The sequence below is a fragment of the Haliotis cracherodii genome, unplaced genomic scaffold (assembly GCF_022045235.1).
Source record: "Haliotis cracherodii isolate W230 unplaced genomic scaffold, xgHalCrac1.p SCAF_17, whole genome shotgun sequence".
NCBI lineage: Eukaryota > Metazoa > Mollusca > Gastropoda > Lepetellida > Haliotidae > Haliotis > Haliotis cracherodii.
In genome coordinates, this window is record NW_027266272.1 from 6,009,448 (window position 1) to 6,023,194 (window position 13,747).

At 40.3% G+C, this 13,747-nt stretch overlaps 1 protein-coding gene across 3 annotated transcripts in view; it reads right to left on the reverse strand.

Moving 5' to 3' along the window:
* Positions 1-4,196: 4,196 nt before the first annotated feature.
* Positions 4,197-13,747, reverse strand: part of LOC139464283 (calpain-9-like) — a 29,787-nt gene continuing 20,236 nt past the window's right edge. For all 3 annotated transcript variants that reach the window (XM_071245805.1, XM_071245804.1, XM_071245806.1), the window contains 10 exons: positions 13,584-13,721; positions 13,016-13,209; positions 12,501-12,672; positions 12,189-12,254; positions 11,802-11,890; positions 10,541-10,704; positions 7,487-7,633; positions 6,682-6,776; positions 5,960-6,153; positions 4,197-5,578 (listed from right to left, as the gene is read on the reverse strand). In XM_071245805.1, coding sequence (XP_071101906.1) covers positions 5,569-5,578; positions 5,960-6,153; positions 6,682-6,776; positions 7,487-7,633; positions 10,541-10,704; positions 11,802-11,890; positions 12,189-12,254; positions 12,501-12,672; positions 13,016-13,209; positions 13,584-13,721 — 1,269 coding nt within the window. In that variant the 3' untranslated portion in view covers positions 4,197-5,568. The remainder of the gene's footprint in view (positions 5,579-5,959; positions 6,154-6,681; positions 6,777-7,486; positions 7,634-10,540; positions 10,705-11,801; positions 11,891-12,188; positions 12,255-12,500; positions 12,673-13,015; positions 13,210-13,583; positions 13,722-13,747) is intronic.

Consider the following 13,747-nt stretch of genomic DNA (forward strand, 5'->3'; position numbering starts at 1 on the left):
AATGTCTTCACAAACCGTACGTCGCCGCCGGTACAGGTATTGTCGCCAGCAGACGTCCCATTTTGACAGGAAATCACCGCCAAGCAAGTCTACTGTGGTGCAGACAGCGTCTATGCTGGACGGCCATGCAGTTGGGACACGGTAACGTTCTATTCACTGACGAGTCTCGTTTTCACCTCAGCCACAGCGATGGACGGATTCAAGTGTACCGACGTCGAGGTGAACGTTAGGTCAATCATTGTGTCATGGAAGAAGATCGGTTCTGGGGCGGCAGCGTTATGGTATGGGGTGGGATTACAGCAAGACAGAAGACCCGTTTAATAGTGGTAGAACTCTCAATGGACAGCGCTACTGCGACGAGATCATCAGCCCTGTTGTTCTACCGATTTTTGCGTAATGGCCCAGGCATTACCTTTCAACATGACAACACCCGGCCTCATATTGCTCGACTTGTTCAGGGTTCTTTCAACAAAACAACGTGAATGTCATTCCCTGGCCGGCTCGCTCCCCTGATCTCTCACCAATCGAGAACATGTGGGATGAGATGGATCGGCGCCTTCGACGTCAACCACGTGTTCCACAGACACTCCAGGAACTTCGAAACATGTTCCAGCAGATATGGACAGATATCCCACAGGACTTTGCGCGACGCCTGGTCCATTCCATGAGAAGAAGATGTGTAGCTTGCATCGCAACCAGATTTGGACACACACGCTATTGATTTGTAAATTGACATTTTGGCTTGTTCACGTTGTTTTCTTTATGAAATCACGCATTTTCTGAAGTCAGTATGGCAAATTAAACAATTTGAACACTTACAGGAGTCTGTTATCTGTTGCAAACCGAAGTTGTTTCAGATTTGGTAAAAAACATAGCTTTGCATTAAATCTTATTCAATGTCACGGGAACTTTTGTTGTTCAGTATAGTATTTGAACCCAACGAGGAGTTCCAATTACACTCATCTGTCAAATTTTGAATCTCTTTATTACTTTCTTTGTTTGTTGCATGTCGTTTAACGCCACACTCAGCAATATTTTAGCTCTATGACGGCGGTCTGTAAATAATCGAACCTGGACCAGACAATCGAGGAATTGACATCATGAGCATCGATCCACGCATCAACCAAGTCACCGAGCCTGACCACCCGATCCCGGTAGTCGCTTCGTGCGACAAGCATAGTCGCCTAAGAAGAGTAAGAGTAACCAAGGACGAAGTAACTTGAAAACAACAAGAGCCTGGTCCAATGTTTAAATTAACATGTCTCAGAATATATCCAAACGAAATTATGCTCAGTATGTATATCCTGAGAACACATATTTTGGATCATATCCATAGTTTGGCGAATCAAGGATTGATGACATATCAGTTAACCATGCAAATTTTACAAATCCAAATATTGATGGACATTGTAAAATAAAAGTTATTTAAACATCGATGTTTCGGGATAACTCATTAACTTAGAGCAAAACATTCATAAATTCGATTCTTGTTCACAGTTTTCTCATTTGTAATTAGTAGGAATGTGTATTTCCAAGATATGAACAAAGACATACATATCCAACATAGTGCCAACTCTGTAAATGAGTTGTTTGCAGAAACAAGTCAAGCATGTGAGAGATTTGCGGGCATGCAGCGTAGCTGGAGTGGACAAATGTCGTTTTTCTGTTATGTTAGAGTTGCACATGAGAAAGGCGGCTGATCAGTTTGTGACAGAATATTTTCAAAATGCCTGCGTTTGAAATCAAGTTGTAAACAATACCTGACTTGGATGATGAATGTCATCATATCCCTTTTGCGTAGATCAGTGCTTATGATGTCAATAACTGGGTTGCCTGGGTCGGACTCAAGTATTCACATAGCTGATGTATTGCTGGGAGAGTCGTTAAACAACTAACAAACACAAATTCCTAAATATCCTTCATCATGTTGCCATTAACATTACATTCAGTAGCTCTTGTGAGCCTTGTTAAAACCCTCAGACAGTGAGACATGAAGGAAGTGGAAGTATGACCAAGTTAATGTTAAGATCGTTAAAGTATACGTTTAAGATTTACGTTATATTATTGCTATAAATTGCAAATTTACACTGTTGTCATGTCAGTGATGTAAAGGATGTAACTCTTGTTAAAGTTGATCGAATATATCGAGGAATGTTAAATTTCTGTTGCTTGTGTATATTCATTGTGTTCCAGTGGGAAATATGTGTTAAACTCATCAGGCGGTATTTTGTTTGCGTTTCTTGATCAAGTTCAACCAAATCGATTCCCCACGTGGGTACAGTGCATGAAACCCATTTTTGGTATCCCCCGACGTGATATTGCTGGAATGTTGACCAGCCCTTGTACAACCAAATGTATTCGGTGTCAAAAAGCAGAAAACAATTACACTTTTTGTGAAAATCGTGCATTTGGGCAAAGTAAAAAGTACTGTATAAATCTGGTAACATGGCATGTGATGACCACATCAACCAAAAGTACCAAAACATTATGCCTCGTTAAAACCGCTACAGAGATGCTTTTGGTTTGACGCAACAAGGAGCCACGAACGACGCCATTGCAAGAACGTTTACGATTACCAGATTGATGCTACGTTTACAACAGACAGGAGAGACATCAGACGTAGAAGAGTAGGGGTAGAAGTAGTGAGAGACCACCACATCCGGACCATTAATGCGCTTCATTACAGCGACGGCAACCGCAACGACGGCACTTGTACACAGGTTCCGTCGACAGACAGAGTACATATAGGATCTTAAGAGAACGTCGATCCTACCGCGGAGTGATGTTAACGCGCGGCAACGCCAATGTAACAGGTTGACATTGGCCAGGTGAGTTCGATGTGCGAGACATGGGACGTGTCATGTTCTCGGATTTGGGTAGATAATGCTAGTACAGAAATGAAGGTCGGCAGTCTGTATACAGATGAGTAGGTGAACGTTTAATGCCAAACAAATTCAACAAGTTCAACCATTTGGAGGAGGTATGAAAACTAGGCACGTTATTATTCAGGTGAGCCTTGGGGAACGTTTAATTCAACAACAGCTACGTGGCATTGTCTTCCAGCAAGATAATACGCATTGTATACAGTATACGGTAAGGTTCACAAAGGAGTTTCTGAACAACGCGAACATTCACGTTTTACTCTGGCGAGCATGTTCTTCTGATATGAACCAGATCGAACATTAATGGGGCCACGCCCAGTGGCATCAGTCAGCCGCCAAGAACTGAAACATGTTTCCTCGAGGAATGGCAGTGGATTACCCCCAACGCCATCCCACATTTGACGTCCACGGTACGTCGTCGTGTTCAGGCGTGCATTAATGCACAAGGTGGACATAATCGGTATTAAGTTGGTTTCGAATGTGCTTTCACAGATTTGTGACAGTGATATTGTGAAACTAGTCATTAGTGACCCCATATGTCTTGTGTCTCAGTCAGTCCTAAGGTATTTCTTTGAATAAAATGAGCAGCTTTACACATTATCTTAAATTCTAATGAAATATATATTTTACATATTGACTTTCAACATGCCTTTGTTTTTCTTCCATAGTCTTGCACACTCATGGTATACATTCTCTTGGAAACTAGTTTAGTTGACGTCCACTTTACGGTAGACTTTGCACAACAGTTTTACCTCACGTTCCATTTCTGTGATATACAATTCTCTTACATCGATGAAACAAGACGCTTATCGTTGAAATTACTCCCCCGTACAGCCGTCCTTGTGAGTTAGGCTCACGTCAGGGCTGTTGAGCGCGCTGGTTTGAAATATAAAAATGAACTCACAGACATGCTAGTTTGTTTGTTTATGGTTCAACGTCGCACTTAGCAATATTCCGGCTACATGACGACGGTCTGTAAATAATCTGGTCTCTGGACAATCAAGTGATTGTTATGATGAGCTACGATCCACGCAAATGCGATACAGCGACATGCAGTCAACCAAGTTACATAGCCTGACTACCCCTCCATTTCGTTACCTCTTACGGCGACCATAGGTTGCTGGGGAAATATATTCTTAACCGGAATCCAAAAGAGTATACGGCAAGGTAGAAATCGAGATATTTATTCCGAAAACAAGTGGCAAATCAAGATCGCTCAAACTATCTCTGCCCCACGAAAAACGTTATATGGGTAAATAGGTAAATATTTGATAAACAAAAGTGATCTGCTTTTTAATAAAATGCTTGCTAGACAATCACAGGTCTTTAGAGCTACTAATCTTCACAAGAGCCTTGCTACTAATTCATAAAACTGCTCCCTATGAATCAATTCAAAAAAAATAACAAGAATTAAATGGGAACCAGTATTATTACAAATACCCTATATGGATGGCACAGGTATCGCTTGTTATCGAACATCATCACAGCCAACCAACCATGTGAAACTTTGAAATACATAATCCTGTGTATATCTGGTATGGCCAATACGACATCATCGTAAAATGACCTCTTCAAATTTGGACTGACGGGTGCATGTACAGTGAAACTGATTAGACTTAACTTGGGTGTCCCACGTTTTTGCATAAGATCTCTGATATTATATCTAATAACCGGTTCCATATTACTGTATGTGATAAGAAGTGGTGTTACAGATTTTGTGAGTATTGTTTCAGCAGCAGCAGCCATCGTGTTAACAACGATTCCAACATGCCTGGGTAACCATCAAAGGACGATGTCGTATTGGTCAGTAGCAACATTATTATGTAATTCAATGACGTCAAGTAAAACTTGGATGCTCACACAAATTATTTTTAATAGCCTGAAGACAGGACAGAGAGTCATGAAAAATAATAATCATGAATTAATTTTGTTTTGACTGATTATTGATATACTCCAGAGCTGTAAACATGGCTTTTGGTTCAGCTGTAAAAATGGAAGAGTTATCCGGTAATCTACTTGAACCTATAGAACATGTTATTTGGGATTGTGATGATAGCATTGATACATTGAAAACTGGATATTAAGATTACTTAACATTTATTTGATTCTTTCGCTGCAAAACATCATATTGGGAATAATAGGCTGAGAAAACGACGTTGTTAATGCTATAATCTAACTAGTTAAACAAATATGTTAAAAGATGTAGCACACCATGCCTTTCTTTGAACCAATTAAGAAAGAAATCGTCAGGTATTATATTACAACATGCTTGTATTTTTCTTTGAAATAAACAACTCATAGTCTTTGTTTATCGTACACTAAAACAATGCGCCCCTCCTGGTTTATTCTCCCTGCAGTGTTTTATTGTGCGATAAACAACTCTCATTCGTCGTTTAGTTCTTAAATAGATGTGGCAGTTCATAGCTGTATGGACATATGTCAAACACTTTTCAGTTTCTGAACCAAATAGTAACGGATGGGTCGTAATGCATTTATAGCCCCTTAACACAATGTCTTTTTCTTAGAAACCCGTGAAGATCCGAGTTAGATTATGTCTTCATCAACCCATGCTTGCCGTGAAAGGCAACTATGCTTATCGCATGAGAACATTCGCATCTGGATTTGTATTCTGTCATCAACTTTTTCATTTCCGTCAGTACAGTCCGCAGTTGATCTGCAGTTGCCCTCATTCAAACCTGTTAAAACAGTAATGCATCATGTAAAATAAAAAGAATATACCAATGCAAATTGCAATGCTAGAACTTTAAGGGGGCCATGTACCTGTTAAAGCCGATTACGATTCCTAGGTGCCATGTTATTTTGATGGGGTGTTTTGGGGGGAGACTTACATAAACAAAACGTGTTCCCATAAATGACTGCATGACATGACAGATGCTCTGATAAATAATGGGTTTTGGGTCCCTCATAAAGGTCATGTCTCCACCTTTCGGAGAGAGACAGTGTGTGATTTGAAGCTGTGACTGGAAATACATTCTGTCTATAAACAATATCTTTAACAGATGAACTGACATGTTAAATGTTATTGTTTTACATTGTTACTTGTAAGGAAACATTACCTGCATTCAAGCAGTGGGCATGGAGAGAAAAGTCGTACTAGGAACTCTCTCTCGTTCCGTGGGTTTTCAGTCGATGGCACAACAAAATAGTTTCCTTCTTTGAGGTTGTACCGGAAGATACATTGAAGATCCTGGAAGTAATCATCCTTTCCTTCTGTGTCATGAATCTGAGTGCATTTCCCATTGCTATGCATCTAAAACGGACAAATGATGCTTTGCATTAACAAAGAAACTTCATTATGCTAATGTTGCATGTAATGATTTCATATTGATACACATATGTATATGTATGTTAATGAGTGAGTGAGTTGGGTTTAACGCCGCTTTTAACATTATTCCAGTTACATCACGGCGTGTCAGCTTAATGTGGGAGGAAAGCCCGAAGTGATGCAGATCTCAGACGTTTACCACTTCGGTGAAACCAACGAGCACGGGAATGGTGCTGGCAAACCTAGAAACGTAATCGGGGCGAACTGGGATTCGAACCCACAATCAACATGTATGTTAAACATATAGTGACACGTGGAATAGGCACATCCATCGTTGCAACTCAATTATAAACCAAGAACCTACTACATACATACACTCATACTTGGTACACAAACACGACGATTTACTTTTACCATATCCAACACAATGCCTTATGTTACAATATTTGTTTTTTTTGTATTGTACATGTTATACTAATATTTATCACTGATGATGCTGAATCAAGTACACACCTTGAATACGTCGCAGCGTATGCTTTGATAGTCCAGGTGCTCAGCTTTTTGTACCAATTGTACAACTATCGGAACATATCCCTCACGTGTTAAATCTGACAATGAATCATATTAAAGAGACATCTTTAATAACGTAACGATGATCAGATCTATCACATTCCATGTGTACCACGTTTGTATTTCATATGATGTGCAATAATGGTTGGTTGGTTTGTTATTTCACGCCGCACTCAGCAATATTCCAGCTATATGACGGCGGTCTGTAAATAATCCAGTCTGGACCAGACAATCGAGTGATTGATATCATGATCATCGATCCATGCAATTGTGATCGATGACATGCTTCAACCAAGTCAGCGAGCGATATGCAATAACGTTTGTTTGTTTGTTTGTTGTTTAACGCCTCACTCAGCAATATTCCAGCTATATGACGGCGGTCTGTAAAATAATCGAATCTGGACCAGACAATCCAGTGATTGACATCATGAGCATCGATCCACGCAATTGGGATCGATGACATGTATCAACCAAGTCAGCGAGCCTGACCACCCGATTCCGTTAGTCGCCTTTTACGGCAAGTATGGGTTGCTGAAGACCTATTTTACCCCGGAATCTTCACGGGTCATGTGCAATAATGAAAAAGAAAGAAAGAAGTGACAAGATAAATTGTCTATATCTTTTAGTTTACATTTATTCTGCGTGTGAGGGCGTTTTGTCATAGAATGTCTAATGAAAACAGATGCTGTTTAGAAAACATGGAATATATCAGTAAAATTACATATATAAAGTAGCATGAAACTAAAACCTTTATACTTTGGGGTTTTCATCACCATCCCACAAATTCCACGAACTGTGAAAGCCAGGCGCGGGTTGTTCAGTCTTTCATTGAGAGAAAATCCTTTACCAGCGGCTCTGTCCCCTTGCCACTCACTGAATATCTTCAGTACATGGTCTGAAAAAGATGGTTAAAACGTCATCCAAAGCGATTGTTAAAAAATTCCATTTCCATGACGTTTGTTTGAAGCTTGTTGTGAAACGCCCGTCTCAGCAATATTCCAGCTATGTGACGGCGGTCTGTTAATAATCGCATCTGGACCAGACAACCAGTGATTGATATTGTGAACATCGTTGGTGTACACGCTACTAAGTCATCGAGCCTGATCACCCAATCCATTTGGTTGCTTTTTACGACCAGCATAATTGTCTGTGGACCTATGCAAATCCGGAATACCAACGGTGGCCATTCATATAATGACGTCATGACATATTATATTGGCACGACGGACAGTGTTTTAAAGGAATCACTTTTGATGCTCTATAAACAACATTCCGTTAAATCGAGTTTTAATTACTCGATGTAATCCATAAGTAGTCCAAGCCGTCAGTCTTACATAATAAACACTTGACACCCAAAATATGAATTCAGCGGAGTGGAAAGGTAAATTGTGTTACTGGCCTGTGATATCAGAATGCAGTTCGTCTCTTTAATCGACAGATGCGCCATTTCCTGCCTCGAGTGGTCAGCGGTGATGGCAACAGCCATTGACTGTTTGCACATCCAGGCTACCTTCCCCAACACAGTGGCGGAGCGATTGCCCCATATAAGTACCAATACAACTTTCATGCATCAACACGGCGGCAAACTCTATATTCGCCAAACAATATTAACAATAAATTATTATATTAATAGATAATTTTCCCAAAATATTTAATCAAACAGGCATTTTTAGGACAGTATGAACAACATTGGTTTCAATTCACTTCCTTTTTTGGGGCGGTCGGGTAGCCTAGTGGTTAAAGCGTTCACTCGTCACGCCGAAGACCCGGGTTCGATTCCCGACATGGGTACAATGTGTGAAGCCCAATTGTTGACATTGCTGGAATATTGCTAAAAGCGGCGTAAAACCATACTCACTCACTCACTTCTACTTTTACTCGTCAAACGATGTTTTTGACCACCAACCGATTATCTCCCTCAAACTGAATTTGACAAACACAGTAAATGACCGCAGTAGCCTATTCAGGCCGATACTTGGCCACGCCGCATTACGCTCGTGATGAACTGGTATGTCTCCTATTCATTATTGCTGTGAACTTTCTTACAGATGGCATGCATACTATTTAATTCCTGCCCTACTGTTCAATGAGTTCAAAGCCACAGCAATGGCGACAACAGACTTTTCCTGATCGACAAACACACATTAAGTGAGCGTTGCCAAAGCAGATTAACATAATATTGACATTATTGTGTTACGATATGTATGACTTTGCAGCTTGGAAAATAAATAAAAAAATATACAGATTTTGCCTCCTTCACAGGAGGAGACGTTAGATGTTTCCACTGTTTTGACTATTCACAAATCCCTCAACAAAATCAGATGGCTATTCTTCAAAAACGATGAACGTTAATTCTATCAAGAGAGAAGCCTTGGATCCCAGCCATTTGCCATGCAAAGTTCATTTCTTTGAATGTTCTCAATTCTGTCATGAGAGATGCGCACTGTATTGGTGATGTGCCGTGTGGTGTGATTTCGATCTTACATAATTATGTTCCCGTCGGGGTTCCCATCCTATTTAGAGCTATAGCTTGAAAACAGTTAATTGTTTTCAACACAACTTGGCATATGCCTTGCTCATTACCTTCAGTGGTATGTTTGGCTCTTTTGAGATTTTTCAAAAATGTATTTTGCCATGGAAACAAGCTCATTTCGCCTCCACGCCACCGTCAGGCACGCCTAGCTTCGTGTAGACGGCATCTGCGGTCCACAAGTCAAGACACAAGTGCACTGTTCACAGATGAGTCAAGGTTTCATCTTGACCGCTCTGATGGTCGGGCAAGGGTCCACGGGCGTCCATGAGAACGTGACAGCGACGCTTGCCTTATATAACGTCGTCAGTTTGGGGGTGGAAGTGTAACGGTATGTTGTTGTCATGGGAGAACACAACTCATCATTGTTAATGGCAATTTGAATGACGTTCGCTACCGGGACGATATCATTTCAGATCGTACTCAATCCGTTGTGCAAATACAGGGACGTATTGTCCTGTTGTGTCAGTATAATGCCCTCCCACACTTTGCATGTGTTGTAACATACTTTTGAGGCAGCATAACATTGTTGTACAAATACCACCATTGCCGGCTGTTTCTCCAGACCCCCTGCCCGATCATGAAGCATTTTGGGATATATGGAAACACCCTTAAGACAGGGCAAGAACAAGCCGTTAACGCCAGCTCAGTTGGACATGCTTGACATTTGGAACAAATTCCCCCAGGCCGTTTTCAGTCATCTGGTTTCTTCAATGCGCAGCCTCGCCTGTTTTAACGCAAATGGTGGTCACACCAGATATTGGCCTTGTTATTTAGCTTGTCACAACCACTCCTCTTTTAGGGTCGGGGGGCAGTCGGGTAGCCTAGTGGTCAAAACGTTGGCTTGTCACGCCGAAGTCCCGGGTTCGATTCCCGACAATGGTACAATGTGTTAAGCCCATTTCTGGTGTCCCCTGCCGAGATATTGCTGGAATATTGCAAAAAGCGGCGGAAAACCACACTCACTCACTCACTTGTAGGGCGTGTTGTTCTGATTCCTGTTACCAGGTATGGGTTTGTCAATATAGAACATCGATCAGATGCTTGACCAATTGTTATGTCGTTACGTTCAATAAGATGACACTTAAATGACTTAATATGAAGCACAGTTACTTTTTGCCGCTAGTACATATTCATAGTTTAAAATAAACAACAAACGGGACAGCAAATGATGACTATGGATGAAACCTGTGAGGCACGCCGCTCGTGAGTTTTTTCACTTCTCATTAAGGTATTTAACAACTGAATGCATATTATTGTATCGTTACTCACTTAGAGGATCGGGTTGTCCGTCTTCATTAAAATCTGGTGTGAGAGCGCAGATTGCTGTCTGAACGAAATATTGCAGGAAATCATCTAAACAGATCCAGAATTCACCATCGTCTTTTTGTTTGTGGTTTCTCTGTTTGTCCAGTACTGTCCGCCATTCTGGGCTTCTGGAAAACATTATGTTTTTTATTAGTTTCTAGAGCATACAGGATGACGAATTCTATATTTTACTGCAACAACAAATGCATAATAATGCGTTAGACGGAAACAGCAGACCTGATTACAAAATGGCATGTTGATAACTACAATAATACAGGTAGCCCTTTGAGATGAGTTTTAATGTGGTTATTCGTCAGAATTGACTTTCACTTTGTGCGAGTTCATTGGAGCTTGAACCACCTCAGAAAGAGTGCCAAGAAATGTTTGTCTGTCACTCTATGAATGCACATACACATGAGCTCACAAACAGCGAAAGGAAATTATTATGTATTTACTGCTCCATCTGGTGCGATGTACGATGCAATTTCCTGTTTTGACTTCCAGTGTTTATCTATGTTACCAATCGACTTTCCTCTGCTCGTGTTTCAGCTTTTCGCCAACACATGGCATCATCATGAATTTGACAGTGATTCAGGAACACATGCTTATGGTACAGTAGGATGGATATGTCTTACGATTATGGTTTATCTGTAGTCTTTTCGGTGTATTTCCGAAAATGCCATAACTCGGTGGGCCAGAAACCTGTGATCATGGTTTCGATTCCAGGTTTCAGCGCAAAATATTGAAGGTTGAAAAGTGATTTTGGAACCGAACATGGAGCTCTTTGGTGTATCAAAGTGTCATAATTCCTACTGGAGAATCATGCCGAAAGTAGACATAATGTGAACCTCAATTATAGATGGTCTATCTGCGGGTGATAGATAGAACACGATAGAAAACGTATTAATGTGCTATTTACCTTAATGATTTGCAATTTTACCGATGGGAAATGTTACCCCAATCATTACAAGATGTTTCTAATCAATTGTACGTCAAAGTGAACTGAACCCGTTGATGTAATATTTTGATGTAATATAACAACTTCGCAGAAAAACGAAAAACAAAACATTACACACATCTTGCCTCCTATTTTAAGAACGACCTTTGCAATAACTGGAAATATACGGAGATCACTTTAAACTTTTTACAGAGGTCCCACCCTAATATGATAGGAACGTTTATGCTATTTTAAACAAAGCACATAATTCTCCAGCTCAACGCTCACCCGTCACTCCATGGCCCCTTCCATTCGTTTGTTCCATGAGGATCGCGGATCCGTAGAAGGGGCACATATTGTCCATCAAATTTCCGCGCCTGTCATAAACATGAGGTAAAACATAAATAGCATCACAAACAGCATGTCGACGTTTCACAGTAGTCATCCTTCATTGTAATCCTTCAACTGTTTCTGAAATTTTATCCTGAACACCAACATGTAATAGATTCAATTAGCCATGATGACAATTTCGTCAATAATTGATATGATGGATAATATAATGTCTTCTGTCGAAATTTTAGATGAAAATCTGATCCCTGGCTTTTTGTGGTCTAAATGTAAAACTGAGATAATCCGTGATTTTCGAATGAAACATTGTTTGGAGGGAATGTTTACCTTGCAATAACCGGTCAAAGAATAGGCATGGCTTCCAATCAGACACCAAACACCATGATACCTTTTCTGAAAATATCACAAAACCATTGTTCTTTACTATAATGAGATTAACACGTTACATAACACATAATTTAACATTACTAACTGATACATTCATGTGTAGAATGTATAACGACATTGTTGAGTTATATTGATATTGATGTTGTTGACAATATTACCTAATAACTGCATGAACATTATCATTAGACATATGCCAGTGAAGTGCACTTCATATGTGTAACAGTAAATATGTGAATACATACGTGTACTTACAGGAACAACACATGTTACCATTGCACCAGTTGACAGTGCAGTCGTTAGTCGTTTGTAAAAAACGTCAGAAGGATTCTGGCTGATTCTTTCTGCAACACCTCCCGTCAGGGCCAGGAAGGCGTCAACTGGGAAGCCCCCTCTATCACTCACCACGTTGTAAGATCCATATAATCTGATGTGTAATATATTGGATACTTTGAAGTATATACATCCTAAATAAGGATCTCTCTCAACATGTTCAATCCTAAATATAAATCGCTCTCATCTTTTGACACTAAATGCATGTATAACGTCTAATAAAACAAAGTTGCAAACATCATGATATAAGCAGAGAAAAAGACGAGGATCATGCACACTCAATGAAAAAGTAGACAATATGCACTTTGATTTACTCGTATAAAGAGTCATTATTGAACACAAACACAGGTTATTTGTAGGTATTATTAACAGTGTCAATGTTTCATATCAAACAGGTTTCTTTTCTGAATGTAGATATTTCTCCAAACTTAACCTACTTTGCCAGGGCCTTCTCCAGTAGAGAGACCCACATTTCATTTTCTTCTGTCCCAGATCTTGCGCCATATATACGTTTTACCCTACCAATGATTTGTACAGGTAGGTGGTCGTCAATGTAAACATCACACCACTCCCCGAACCTCCATAGTCGGCAGTGGCAGATCCCTTGGTCGGGGTTGTACACCTTGATCACCTTAGTTAACGAGGAGATACATTTAATGCATCACGTTTAATGTATGTGTATGCGTGTGTAGGGCTGCGTAAATAGGGTTATTTTTCATTTTAGCCCTGTCTTCTAATTTCAAGACCGAAACGAAAATAGACCGGACGCAGGGACTATATCTAGAGGCTTCATATATGGTCTCTGTTGGACGTCAAAGTCGGTTGTACACGTTTCGTTTTAAGAATGAGCGACTCCTCGTACCGCTGTTTTGTAATATATATGTAGTAAAGAACAATATTGATGGGTGCAATGATACGAAACACCTTTTCCACTGGCAGTACTCCCTGAAGGATTTTTTTACTTGAAATAATTCGCATAGAAAAGAAACAGTGTGTACCAACTACCTTTTTCAGGAGCTCTGGTTTCTCTGGAAGATTTGCCAACATTGCCAGGAACCAGCAAGTTCCAAATTGATTTTGCTTGACATCAAACCTAGTCTCTTGTTTCCCATGTGCAAACAGTACTGGTTCAGGGACGATGTCCTGAAAAGTAACACACATTAAGAGTG